This window comes from Fonsecaea nubica (assembly GCF_001646965.1).
Source record: "Fonsecaea nubica strain CBS 269.64 chromosome Unknown Scaff11, whole genome shotgun sequence".
NCBI lineage: Eukaryota > Fungi > Ascomycota > Eurotiomycetes > Chaetothyriales > Herpotrichiellaceae > Fonsecaea > Fonsecaea nubica.
The window spans coordinates 192919-206566 of record NW_019173684.1 but is presented as its reverse complement, the minus strand read 5'-3'; the positions used below and the strand labels follow the sequence as shown (position 1 = coordinate 206566).

The 13648-nt window shown below is 53.0% G+C and overlaps 6 protein-coding genes across 6 annotated transcripts; 4 read left to right on the top strand and 2 right to left on the bottom strand.

The window, feature by feature from the left end:
- Window positions 1-292: 292 nt before the first annotated feature.
- Window positions 293-1078, bottom strand: AYO20_02551 (hypothetical protein; the record flags this gene model as incomplete). The annotated part of the gene is made up of 1 exon (XM_022640855.1): window positions 293-1078. One exon carries the CDS (start codon window positions 1076-1078, stop codon window positions 293-295), a length of 786 nt encoding a protein of 261 aa, XP_022503111.1.
- A 1797-nt stretch (window positions 1079-2875) lies between these two features.
- AYO20_02550 (hypothetical protein) lies at window positions 2876-3947 on the top strand (the record flags this gene model as incomplete). Its single annotated transcript, XM_022640854.1, has 2 exons — window positions 2876-3779; window positions 3829-3947. 2 exons carry the CDS (start codon window positions 2876-2878, stop codon window positions 3945-3947), a joined length of 1023 nt encoding a protein of 340 aa, XP_022503110.1.
- A 1575-nt stretch (window positions 3948-5522) lies between these two features.
- On the top strand, window positions 5523-6530 carry AYO20_02549 (hypothetical protein; the record flags this gene model as incomplete). Its single annotated transcript, XM_022640853.1, has 1 exon — window positions 5523-6530. One exon carries the CDS (start codon window positions 5523-5525, stop codon window positions 6528-6530), a length of 1008 nt encoding a protein of 335 aa, XP_022503109.1.
- Window positions 6531-7896: 1366 nt separating this feature from the next.
- AYO20_02548 (hypothetical protein) lies at window positions 7897-9142 on the top strand (the record flags this gene model as incomplete). Its single annotated transcript, XM_022640852.1, has 2 exons — window positions 7897-8506; window positions 8592-9142. 2 exons carry the CDS (start codon window positions 7897-7899, stop codon window positions 9140-9142), a joined length of 1161 nt encoding a protein of 386 aa, XP_022503108.1.
- Window positions 9143-9552: 410 nt separating this feature from the next.
- AYO20_02547 (hypothetical protein) lies at window positions 9553-11154 on the top strand (the record flags this gene model as incomplete). The annotated part of the gene is made up of 5 exons (XM_022640851.1): window positions 9553-9724; window positions 9787-9887; window positions 9946-10308; window positions 10369-10555; window positions 10622-11154. The coding sequence occupies 5 exons, from the start codon at window positions 9553-9555 to the stop codon at window positions 11152-11154; spliced, it is 1356 nt and encodes a 451-aa protein (XP_022503107.1).
- Window positions 11155-11419: 265 nt separating this feature from the next.
- Window positions 11420-12764, bottom strand: AYO20_02546 (hypothetical protein; the record flags this gene model as incomplete). The annotated part of the gene is made up of 2 exons (XM_022640850.1): window positions 11420-12416; window positions 12556-12764. 2 exons carry the CDS (start codon window positions 12762-12764, stop codon window positions 11420-11422), a joined length of 1206 nt encoding a protein of 401 aa, XP_022503106.1.
- Window positions 12765-13648: the final 884 nt, after the last annotated feature.

The window sequence follows — 13648 nt, the reverse complement described above, 5'->3', positions numbered from 1 at the left end:
CCCAGTGAGATTGGATAGGGGCCCTTCAACTTTGAATCGTCACGGTTTCGAGGGATGGATCATGATGATATATGTGGTAAATGGCTGGAAATCTTTAACATATTTTTATCGAGAACTTCCGATCCAGGGATTGGCCACCTTGCTGCTCTATTTCTTGGCCAAACACGTTGGATTGGTTCGGCTCAACTTCGGCTCAGCCTTGTTCAGCCTCAGGCTGCGACGGAATCGAGGTAGAGCAGTCCCCAATATTGATTCGCCTGGAGAGCCACGACGCCCACGGATCACCATTTACTCACCCAGTAGATACCTCAATGCCAAACCTTGCGTATGGAAAGTTTTCCAAACTGGTCAGGCACTCTCCCCAACCATCATCAACCTCACCGAGCTGGTCTTCATTGCCAATCTTTACAAGACCAGTCCTGCCGGCGAGCACCTCCATCTCCCGTCCTCTAAATTCAGTATACAGACCTGTGTGAGGGACCCATGCCACTCTCATGCCGGCTCTCCGCCCCGCCTCGACGCCTGGCACGCTATCTTCGAAGACCAAGCATTCTTCAGGTGCGATTGGAGGTGGTCCTTTCGGGAGCCTGGAGTTGAGTACTTGCAATGCACACAGATAGATATCAGGTGCTGGTTTGCCCCGGCCTTTCTGGACACGTGGATCGTCACCCAGCACACGGTGTTCTTCAGGGATCCAATCCAACAGCCTCTTCGTCTCCGGCCTCACCACTTTGCGGCTGTAATTAAGCTTCCCGGTGCTGGTGGCCAGAGCTATCTCCACAGGCAGGCCAGTAGTCGTTCTAGCCTTGTTAAGATCCTGGAGGAGCTTCTCGGCGCCAGGCAACGGTACACATTGAGCAAAATGGATCTGCTGCTGTTCACTCTGTTCTCTCGCGTACTGTTCCCTGGAAACAGGCAGCTGGGCCCATTGGTGAAAGACGTCGCCGTTGGAGCTTCCAGGAACCCCCATAAGTTGAGCCTTCACAGACCAGGGTAGCCGCGGACGGCCGTATTTGAGAAGGACGTTGTCGGCGCATAATGTGTAGATGTCTTCGGTGTTGAGCAGGAGGCCGTCCATGTCAAAAATACAGGCGCGTACGGGTGGGAAGCTACGAAATAATTCCCCATCTGATTAGCTGATTGCCATGGATGGTTTGCCTGTGACCTCAGAAACGGGATGGCTGCAATCACATCATGAAGAGATGAGAAACAAACGTAACTTACTCTGTACGGCGAGGCATTTCAACAAGGTTGAGCCTAAGACGACTGCATTCACAATGTTCTCAAATTGTTCCAGAGTTCGCAATCAGTGGTTCGGCCAGCACAGCCACACGTCAGAATCCGGTTTAGTTGGGGTTTGGTTTTAGCCATGGCATGCAGATCGCAGAATGCGACAGGGTGTTTATCCAACATGTTGGCGGGGGAGCTACCAAAGCCAAAACTTGTACAGTCTGACGATATGCGCCACATGACCAAAGGCTTCTCGTGGTCATGGGGAGTGTTCAATATTGTCTCTATACGGAAGACGCCGCCACCAAACCAGGAACAATGCAGATCATGCCGAATCAGGGTGACGTCACAGGGCAAACAATGGCACGGTTGAGTGAAGGACGAAGTCGCTGCGTTCGGTCGTTCTACAGGCGCATTCCAAGGGACAACAAGCGAGAGGGTGTGACGCACTTTGTTCCTCATGGTATACAAGTAGAACACACGCAATAGCGCCGTAGCGGCCTTGCGCATACTTCAACTCTGCTCCTCTCAGTATCATCCAGGCCCATCTCATACCTACCATAGCGTTCCTACCCCTTCCAGCTCGTTAATCTGGTCAGAATCAACTCTCACCAAGCCTTATCATCATGTCGGAAATTGTAAAGGGTGTCAGCAACTTGTTTGCCTCCGTCTTCGAGATCATCACCGGTATCTTCATCACCGCGTTCAACATCTTCGAGGGCGCTTTGAACGCAGTCATTGGCCTCCTCAAGAACACGTTCAACTTGGCCGAAGGTGTTCTTGGCTTCCTCATCGGTAGGTCATCGAGCAGTATGCACTGGAGAAAGAGTCACAGGTCTGACCTGAGCAGGAAACATATTCCTCATCGGAACGCTGTGTGCGGTCTACTTCGGGTATGTCTTGTACCAACAACGTCAGGGCAACCGAGCGGCTCCGATCTCGAAAGTGGCGACGGGGAAGACACAATGAGCGCGAGGATACACCATCGGTGGAAGCAAGTTGGGAACAAGTAATCAGTCCATGGGAAACAACCGTGAAGTGTGTTGGGATGCAACCAGGGGCAATTTGGTATAATGCGATGTTATAGTGAGGGAGAGGCTTGGGTGAAAGCACGGCAAAGGAGAGAGCGCGGGCCGAGGTCGTCAGCGATGATCGATTGCCTCCTCAGCTACTCGGTAGAACTGCCATTTGTTAATTCATTTTTCCGTTTCAATTAGCATCGCGACAGCTAGTCCGATATATGGAACGAAGCTATGGTCGGAGAAGGAAAACGAATTTGCTTCGGATGCGTCAGGGCAATAAAGGACAATTGCCGAGGTAAAATGTGCGCCGTGTGAGTGGCTGCGATGCTGCATCTTCAACTGCGCTCACTTGCCTCGATCGCCGAGAACGCTCCCCTTAACCATTGTCATTCCCCTTCAATTTGTCGTTTGTCCTTCCGAATTCCTCCATTGATCCCCAATTCTTCCTCTGCGCATGCGTCAAGGTCTGTGAGCTACAAAAAGCGGGCACCCGTTGACTCTTCTTCTTTCATTTCGCTACACTCCTTTCTCGTTCCTCTTTGCTGATTCCATTCTACCCCTCCTTTTCTATCAACACCCTATTCCGTCGCGCTCGAAGCGTTTTGCGCCAGACTCCCGCAATCATGTCCAACGTCAAGGAAATCGCGCCCTCCCCTACCGAGGCCGACCTCGATTCGAAGTCCTCTGGTGCCGTCAGCACCACCCCCGCGACCTCCGCTGCTCAGCAGAGCGACAATATTGCCCATGCGTTGGCCGGAGCGGGTGGTGGCCTTCTCGCGATGACCCTTACCTACCCCCTCATCACCCTCTCAACCCGCGCACAGGTCGAGTCGAAGCGAGCTGATACCTCCACAATCGCCGCTGTGAGGCACATCATTCAGCGGGAAGGTCTGGGCGGGCTCTACGCAGGACTCGAGAGCGCCCTGTTTGGTATTTCGGTCACCAACTTTGTCTATTACTATTGGTACGAGTGGACCCGCGCCTTCTTTGAGAAAGCGGCCGTCACAGCAGGTCGGGCCAGCAAGAAGCTCACCACTGTGGAGAGCATGATTGCCGGCGCAATCGCGGGGTCGGCAACTGTCCTCCTCACCAACCCTATCTGGGTCATCAACACAAGGATGACTGCCCGGAAGAGTGAATCTGGAGAAGGTGAACTTCCGGGTGGTGAAAAGAGACAGGTCAAGAAACCCAGCACCATCGGGACCTTGTTGAGCCTTCTCAAGGAGGAGGGGCCTTCGGCGCTTTTCGCCGGCGTGCTTCCGGCTTTGGTCTTGGTGATCAACCCGATCCTACAATATACGATATACGAACAGTTCCGCAACTTTTTGGAGAAGAAGAGGAAGTTTGGTCCTCGTGATGCCTTTTACCTGGGTGCTCTGGGCAAGTTGCTGGCGACGACCATCACGTATCCATATATCACTGTCAAAGCCAGGGCCCACGTGGCAAGCAAAGATGATCCCCATGAGGGAATGTGGAAGAGCCTGAACAGAATCGTCAAGGAGGAAGGCTGGGGCGGCTTGTACAAGGGTGAGCGGGATTTCTGTTCTTTCTCACTTCATTGACTAATCTTGTCTAGGTCTCGTCCCTAAAGTCAGCCAGAGTGTCTTGACTGCAGCTTTCCTTTTTGCCTTCAAGGATGTTCTGTATGACATGACCGTCGACATGCGCAGAAGGGCAAAGGCCATCAAAGCATAAGGTCGAGAATGAAAACCGCCTCCAAGGTGGGAGACTCGGCTTCAGGGAAGAATGTCTGGGAATCACGACATCTCCGCGCCAGCATTGCGAGACTCGCGTTGAAAGCGGAAATGGCCCTCTTGCTATCAACATGATGAGATATGTGAGTCGCACTCGCGAAAGAGCTCGCTGGATGAGTCGAAACACAAGGCCATCTAGCGACCAAGCAGAACGAGAATTCGGAAGGGGAGAGGGATGTGGTGTACGCCTCTAAAGGTATTTCAGAGCTGGGGACATGTGTTCTAGGATAGACGGGATGGTAGAGCATCTCCCTGTACATTGAATCTATTTGCCACTATTAGAACTTGAACATGGTCAGTAAGCAGGGATCACTTTTTGTATGAGCAGGTAGGTGGGGGAGGTAGGCAAGTACCTAGTCAAGGTAAATAGGTCGTGGAAGAAAATACAAATACCGCATACCTAATGTATAACATGATCATTTTTCAACTGCCGCTAGGCTAATTAATTTCTAGGCCAGGATTTGCGGCGCCCAATGGCTCAAGGGCATACGCCAAGGCATCTATCTCCCTGTCCTATACTACACGCGTCAAATCTCTCGCGCCCCTTGACTGATTCCCACGCCCAGGCAGATGTTTCCAGCGCTTCTCAAAGCATAGGGTCGAGGTGTCTCTGCTTGTGCACAAGAGGGTCCATTTTTCTGCCACATGAGGTCGATGGAAAGAAACCCCTCCCACAGCCAGCGATGTAAGTAGCTGCTCAACGACCCCAGCAATGCGGCGAGAGCTACAACCTATTCTTCTCCAGTGTCTGGTCAGCCGCAGTGTACTCAAGACCCACCCCACGGTGTCACCTTTTGTAGACGAATCTATTCAAGGCATCTGGAACCCACTCCGCAAAGGGTGTAATAGAGGACTCGATTGCAGCTTTTGACTGGATAAACGTCGTCGAAGCGGATCAGGCTGGAAGACCCATCTGATGAGGCGTCTGGGGTCTGGAACGAAAGGATCAAGTATATCGAGACTTCCGGAATACAGGGCACGACAGGACACGGATAATGTCGAGGTCAAGAGGGTTAACGGGGAATGAAAGAGCTGGGAATGCGAACCAAGTCGAAGTGTGATGTTGTGCCTCATGCGTAATGCAGGCGACAGGTACATGAATAGTAGGCAGAACCGCTTAGTCACGGGCACCCAACGGGGATCATGTGTCGTCAGGATCCCAGTCGTGGTTCGTCAACCCAACCACACTTTGCTTCTCTACCAAACTTTTCGCCGTGAGGACCTATCTATCTACCCACAGGTGTCTACGCTCCGTGACTGGTGAACCATATCGTTCTATTCGTCTCAGAAAATGTCTAGCTGCAATAAATTACCCTCTTCATTCCTGTATTCCCGTCTTAAGGTCAGGGTTTTCGCACTGAGCAACTACCTACTGCCTCTACGGAAATCCTGGACGCTGTACTTTATTACAAGGGCCTGATAGTAATCAGCCTCTGACACTGAAATTGGTCTCTGGCCCTTTGAGATGTGATTCTCACGATACCAAACTCTCTCCTCAACACTTTTGATCATTACAATGGCGGGAAAAATCCACACGAGGCTTCTTATCCTGTCCGATACACACGGCGAGGATTTCGGCTCCGAGGATCGGCCTCGACAGCGTGTGGATGTGGCTCTGCACTGTGGTGACCTCACCGACGGCTCAAAACTAGAAGAATTTCGGACCTCGATCGAGATGCTCAAGAAGATTGATGCTCCTCTCAAATTAGTCATCGCTGGAAACCATGATTTCACCATGGACATTACTGCCTTCGAATCCAAACTTGCGGAGGCATCGCAACCCCTGGATCCTGAGATTGTGGCTCGTGAATACGGCACCCTAGGCCAAGCTAGACAACTATTCGAGGACGCAAGGAGCGGGGGCATCGTCTTTTTAGATGAGGGAACCCACCGTTTCACACTTGAAAATGGAGCGATGCTAAAGGTTTATGCCAGTCCGTACACTCCCGCCTTGGGTGCATGGGGATTTCAATATCACCCAAACAACGGGCGCCGGTTCGATATCGAAGAAGACACCGACGTCGTCATGACGCACGGCCCTCCGAAAGGCATCATGGACATGACTCACGGCAGCGAACGTGCGGGTTGTCCCGACCTCTTTACCGCCGTGGCCCATGCCCGACCCCTCGTCCACTGTTTCGGCCACATCCACGAGGGTTGGGGTGCAAAGGTGGTGACCTGGAAAGACAGCGGGTTTGACCAACCATCCCATTTCACCTCCATCGACAACGAAAACTCGCCAGTTGTCGAGAAATTGGCTACGCTCCGAGTAACCACATTCGACTCAGACGAGACCATCCAGGAAAAGCGTGCGAAGCTAGAACAGCTGAAAAACAATAAATGTGCCACAACAAGTCACTGCAGCCAAGATGACTATGAGCTGGATGCAGGCAAGGAAACACTGTTCGTCAACGCCTCCATTGTGGGACACGAGGGCTTTGTGCAGAGACCCTGGTTGGTCGATTTGGAGCTTGCGAAGCACACGGCATTGAAGATGCGGCCATTTGTCCAAAATTTGTGTTGAAAGCACTCGAAGAGTGCTTCCCGCAGTGGTGCAGCGATGGTGGAGTTGGACTTCGGCATATTTCGAGGGTAAGAGACGTGCAGGGTATCGCAGAGTGGCTATTTACATTGTCAGTCAGCTTTTAGCCTTCTTGAAAATGTATCATCAACTCTTACAGGAACTGGGCGGGCAGGCAGGCAGGGGAGGTCTGGTTCCGGCTGGGGTCGCTTGCTGTATGCCTCTGTCAGTAATTCCATAGTATACACGAGGAACTGCTTGCGGCTGGGAGCAATATAATCGATGCAGGTGTTTATTTGTACTCGCATCTATTTATCAGTAGCTCTCACCATAGACTCATGTATAGCTAGCTATACTCACGAACCTTATACATCTATGCTATGTGCTGAGGAATGATCAGGGGACGGGGTCAGTAGAAGACGATATACTCTTCGACTCCCCATAGCTCCTTCCCTTGACTACTTCGAATTTGCCCCGGTAGTCAGTCGTATTGAGGAAGCTGAGGGGAGTCGCTGGAAAGTGCAACAACAACATGATCTCACATGCCAGATTCCAATATCCAGAACCCGGAAATCGAGGTCACGCCTCCCAAATCCCAAAGAGCGATGCAGTAGACATTGATATTCTCCTCGTCAATGGAACTATTTTCTTCCTGTCTCATGAAAACTAAGGACGACAGGACGACGCATACGACCAGGGACCCGTCCTGGCACAAGCAACGGCAACGCGAAGACGAGGACGCAGATGGTGCCAACTGTATTCTTGGAAGCTATATCCACGTTGTTGTCTTGTCAGCTCGCACAGGAGCAGAATGACTAGCTTCTTTGATGAGATGGACGAGATTTCCGGTGCTCTATGCTGAGGGAATTGTATCTCTGCGACATGGTGTGGATTGATCTAGGACAGGGCCACATTAGGGAGATACGTCGACTCAGGCGTACCATCCATCTCTCGTTGCGGTTATCCAGGAATCGGGCATGGAAGTCATCACGGACTCTCCGCTACAAATGGAGTCGGATGGTCGGAACGATGACTCGCCCCAGCCATGTCCTTGTACATAAGAGGTAATGCCCAAGAACACATCCAAGCAAGTTGCGTGATTCGGCTTGACATTCCGTCGCACACCAGCCAATTGGGCTTGCACCACACTTAATTACCAGTTCAAGCTTGGTAAACAAGAAAATTGGTCCGCGACCTGGAAATTTGCGGAGGGCGGATTCGGCCGAATCGCAACACTGATGGTACCTCCCCATACACAGAGGTCTCGAAGGTATGGACATTCTTTATATCCCCGTTATATCTCCTTTCACAAAAAGAAATCCTCTATATCTACGGATAGTAAATTACATTTGTCCCAACACAGGCGATCATGACCAAACCGATTCGCGTGGGCTTTCTTGGCCTGTCCTCTGATGAAAACGCTCACCTCGCCGGCGCATGGGGTAAGAATGCCCACCTCCCGTACTTTCAAAAGTCTCCGGACTACACCATCACGGCCCTTTGCAACTCATCTGTCGAATCGGCGGAGAAGGCGGCAAAGAAGTACGGCCTGGACACTGGGGCCAAAGTCCGCACGTATGGCGACCCGGAGTCTCTGGCCAAGGACGACAACGTCGACCTGGTTGTCTGCTCTGTAAGAGTTGACAAGCATTATCGTCTCATCAAACCGGCTTTGTTGGCCGGAAAGTCAGTCTTCTGCGAGTGGCCCCTAGCCTCGAACCTGGAGCAGATGCAAGAATTGGCCGACTTGGCCGAGCAGAAGAAGCTCAAGACCATAGTGGGCTTGCAAGGTCGCACGGGTGCCTACATTCACGCCATCAAGAAGTTTATTGGCAATGCAGAAGGTCAGTTGGGTGATATCCTCAGTACCACCTTGACGGGAAGCGCGTTCCTTCTGGGTCTAGCGACTCCCAAGGAGACGGCCTACTTGACGGACATCAAGAAGGGGGGGAATATGTTCACGATCACGGCCATACATTGTGAGTGATCCCTTACCTTCTGCGGTACAAGTCTCAACAACTGTGGGGGTTTTCAAGCTAACACGGTTGCTCTGCTCTTCCTCAGTGCTTGATACTCTCACTGCTGCTCTCGGTGAGATCGAATCCCACAATATTGTGCTCAAAAACAAACGTCCCACAGTCGCATTGACAGATAGCGCTTTCAATATCGTCGAACAGTCGTATCCCAATAGCACGCCAGATCACATTCTCGTGAATGGTGTCCTCAAGGGCGACATTCCCTTCAATTTTCACGTCCGCGGCGGGCTGCCATTCAAGGACACTCCGGCGTTCGACTGGCGCATCTACTACACCAGGGGCGAACTCAGAATCACAGGGAACGAAATGCTTTGGCTGGGTCGTGACGTCAAGGTGCAGGTGTTTGACTTCCTGGCCAACAAGGTCGAGGATCTGGATTTGGACCAAGTGCTACAGGAGGATGTAAAGGACGACGTTGCTCTTAAGATGGGGTTGAAAGCTCCGGCGGATAACGTGGCCAGGCTCTATGAGGCATTTGCGAAAGGTGAAACCGATAAGTACCTGGACTTCAAGCAGAGTTTGAAGTGGGCGCATTTTATTGAGGAGGCATACATTGCCAATGGGTTTCCGACAAAATAGTGAAGGGTTTGTCTAAATCTCAGAGCTGAGCTTTTCAAGCAGGCGCAAAGTCTACATAGATATCTACCATGTCTGTGGCTTTGCTCTCCCAAAGGCTCGAGGAGGAACCCGGATTTGCAGCACCTTAGAAGAGTTTTCAGCCCATTGGATATCGAAATACCACGCAAGTCACCATCGCGTATTTGGTTATGGCCAGCATGGTATTTCAGACAAACAAAAGCATTATGACAATCGCAACAACAGTCATCACAATTCAGTGAAGAAAGATATAAACCATGATGGACTCGTCTCTCAGCCTTGCCAAGACGGAAGCGGATACCAAAGATAGTGATATACGACGTCGGAAGTTCACCTTTCTTTCGTCTTTATCCTAAACAACACTTGTACAGTACAGACAAATTCTGACCGCAATGACCTCCATCAGTGAACCTGCCCAGATGGAACTGAGAGAATTTGTTAGCAATCAGCAAATCACCGATCAACCTAATACTCATGAAACTGCATCTCTACCTCCAGTCGATGGCGGGAAGGCGGCATGGCTCTTTCTTTCTGGCAGCTTTTGCATTGAGATGCTTCTCTGGGGTGAATATCTAGGGCCACCTTCTCGTCTGAGACCATGCTGCTGTCTAACTCTGTGTCTCCAGGCTTTCCGTTCTCTTTCGGTGTGTTACAGGATTACTATTCCACCCACCCGCCTCTTTCTCAACATCCCGCGGGTATTTCCGCCATCGGGACAACATGTTCGGTATGGTAGTGCTCACGTCGGCACAACGAAGGATGGTCAATCTGATTAGTATTGCTAGGGCATCATGTACTTGGGCGCACCATTAGTGTTCCTTGCCTTCCAGAGATGGCCGATATTCCTGCGGCGGAGTCTCTTCGTTGGCCTGCCCATTGTCGTCCTCGCCGTCTTTCTCTCGAGCTTTGCCACCAAGACCTGGCATCTCGTTCTTACCCAGGGGATTCTCTACGCCATCGGCGGCAATCTCGTCTACTACCCCATCTACAGTTTCATTGACGAGTGGTTCGTCCGCCGCAAAGGGTTCGCCTATGGGGTCATGTGGGCTGGTTCCGGATGTGGCGGGTTGGCTGGTCCGCTGGTGCTTCACTGGGGCGTCAGCAAGTATGGTGTCGAGACTTTCTTGAGGGGCTGGTCAATTGCTCTGGTACGTCCTTCACCAGCCAGTGCCTTTCCAAACTCGCACTCTGCTCACGATCTTGTGTAGTTCGTCTTGATCGCTCCATTTCTTTATTTCGTCAAACCACGGATTCCTCCTTCCCGATCTCACCGAGCACCGGTACGAGCTATTATTGCTGGGTTTGGGTTTGTCAAGACAAGGCAATTCTGGGCGATAGAGATCTGCAACATCATTCAAGGGCTGGGATACTTTGTTCCTCAGCTCTATCTTCCCAGTAAGAACATTGGCGCTCCATTGAGACCCCTGTGGTTTGAAATATGTGGTTAACCTGTCACAACAGCCTATGCCCGCGTTAATGGCCTTCATTCGGGCTCACTCCTCGTATCACTGCTCAACGTTGCACAAGTCCCAGGTGTAATGGTCCTCTCCGCTCTGTCAGACAAGGTGCCCGTGTACACCGTCATCCTGATCTCGTCGCTGGGATCAACCCTGGCCATCTTCCTTCTCTGGGGTCTTGCGTCATCCTCGACGGGTCTGCTGATAACGTTTGCCTTGTGCTATGGATTCTTTGCCGGTGGGTTCACGGCCGTCTACGCCGGCGCCGCTCAGGAGTTCCGCCGTGTCACCCCCGGCGGAGACACGGGGCGCGCAGACTTGGGCAGCATGATGGGACTCCTCGGTGGCGGAAGAGGGATCGGAAACGTGGTGTGCGGTCCTGTCAGCGAGGCACTACTGCACAGCAGCAGCGTCACAGGGTGGAAAGGTGCAGCAGGCGCCTACGCAGGCAGCTTTGGGCCACTCATTGTCTTTGCGGGCACAACGGCGGCGTTGACCATGTCGAGTTGGGCGGCCAAGGCCATGAAGATTGTTTGAACTCTGGAAATCAGAACACGAAGCCGTCAACATCGACAGTGAGTGGCTGGCTTCACTTGACTCTCTTGTATGATTGGGGCCAACCGATATATCGGTCCATATGATTTTTGTTGCCATTGGTCGAATGCCTCATGCCCAGTGCCAACGAGGAGAACCAGCCACACTCAACCCTACTTCCAGGCACATACAATCTCCAAAGACACGGTCAATTCGTCACTCGTCTATCTTCGCTGGTAGACAAAATGGCTATCAAGACACCTGCATTCTATTGCAGTCTATACCCCAGCACCTCCGCCCTCTCCGCCTCGCTCAACTTGTCCACTCCTAGCGGCGGCAAAATGGGCTGTGACCCCTGGACAAAGTCGAAATGCCCAATCCTCTTGGTGAATGCGACGTCCGCGGCGCCGCGCACGGGACCGCGGGGATCATTTCCCGCGATGAAGTTCATGGGGAACCCGACATCGAAGGGGTACGCGGCCTCGATGTCGTCAAGCTCCTGCGGCGAGAGGCGGATGGTCAGGGCGTCGATGTTCTGGCGGAGGTGGGCGAGTTTGCGTCCGCCGACGATGGGCGTCACGTACGGCGTCTTGTGCATGACGTACGCGAGGGCGATCGAGGTGAGAGGCACGGCGGGCGTGCGCGCGTTGGCGATCTTCTCGAGGACGAGAGATACTTGGGCTTCCCGGCCCGTGTTGACCGATGCCATGTTGCGGCCGCCTTCTTGCGACGTGGACGAGGGCTTGAAGTAGCCGCCCCCGAGGGCCCCCCAGGGTGCAAGCCCCATCCCCTCGTCGCGGCACATGGAGATGATGTCCCTCTCAAAGTCACGTTGCGCGGCCGACCAGCGGCCCTGGTAGACGCTGAAGGGTCTGAGGCCGTGGTGCCGTGCGTACGCATTGGCCTTGGCCACCACCCAGGCGGGCGTGTCGCTGATGCCCAGGTACAGCACCTTGCCGCTCCGCACCAGCTGGTTGAGCGACTGCATCATCTCCTCCACCCCCGTGGTGAAGTCCCAGTAATGGACGTACAGCAGGTCGATGTAGCTCGTCCGGAGCTTCTTCAGGGACGCGTCGACGCTCAAAACCAGCGACTTGGTGCTGTTGGCCCCGAAATTGGACTGCTGGAGCTGGGGCTCCGAGAAGACCTTGTACGCCGACGAGTACTTTGTCGCGATGACCATCTCGTCCCGTCGGTAGGGGCCGTGGAGCTCGAGCCACTCCCCGATCCACATCTCGGACTGTTCGGCCTGGTAGTTGTTCGCCCTGCCCAGCCAGCCAGACTCTGTCAGCTCTAACTATTCACCAGAGAAAGCGATAACTTTGGGGGTTTAAAGGGATATCTGAAGGCAATAACTCCTATATAGACGAGCATTGATGTCTTGACCCCACCCGTAGAACTTACGTGTCAATGAAATTCCCACCCATCTCGTAAAAATAGTCGAGGATCTCAAACGCCGTCTCCTTGGTACACTCGCCCATGACGCCGGACCAGGCGTCGCCAAAGTTCATCCCGCCCAGGCACAGCGGACTGACGTGGACGCTGGCGCTCGGGGCGAGGAGCCGATGGCGTCCGAGCATTGACCGGGGAAGGGGCGCAGAGGGCGTCGTCATTGTTGATGTGACGTTCTCTGGAGTCTGCAGGTCCTTGGGATTGATTGGTATAAGGGGTGGTTGGTGTTGAAGATGGAAGGGGACCTTTGTCGATTGATTGTCGCAATTGTGACTTGTGTTTGGAAAAAAGCTTAAACGGAAGTGGAAGCTTAGTTCGTGAGAGACCGCAGAGGGGTGGTTTCGAGCTTTATAACGAAAAGAATCTTCTATCCTTGTCCTCACTGCTTGCCCACATCACGGTGGTCTGACTGGCGTTACGGGAATACTCTATCCGCCCACCCACTCAATCCACGCATGTATGCACCCAGTACTCCCGCCGATACGCATACGCGCGGGCTAGAGATGCAAACCCCGGACCCAGCCCTCGAGTTTCGCCAGCGGATGGCCATGCAAAATCCATCCAAATGCCCTGCCTACGCGGACAGGGATTTGCTCCCTGGACGGCGATAAAGCGTCCAATCACCGCAATTTCCAGATTGGACGAGACAGGACATGTCTTGGCCGAGGAGGACTTAAGATTCCTCGCTTGAAGGGCTCGGTAAATCCATCCCCATCACCATCCCCATATCCGCCCCCCCCCCCTAAGTCAAGGAGTGAGGAGCGAGCGTATAGGGCTTACGCCCTCGCGGGTCTCCGTGTACGCTGCTCTGCTAGACCCGCTCAAAAGGAGTTTTTTTGGTCGTGAGAAGAACCACAGCGTAAATCTGGGGGGTCGGAGTTAAGGGGCGCTCAGCCTTGTTGTCCTTGTCTTGGCATGAACATCTCTCTTCCTTTCTCCTCTGGAAGTTGGTGGATGTGGGTGTGGCATGGCGGCGGGAAGGGTAGAGCGGAACACGTCGGCTCAAGGACCTCAAGGACCTCGAGTGAGTTGGTTTGATCAGACC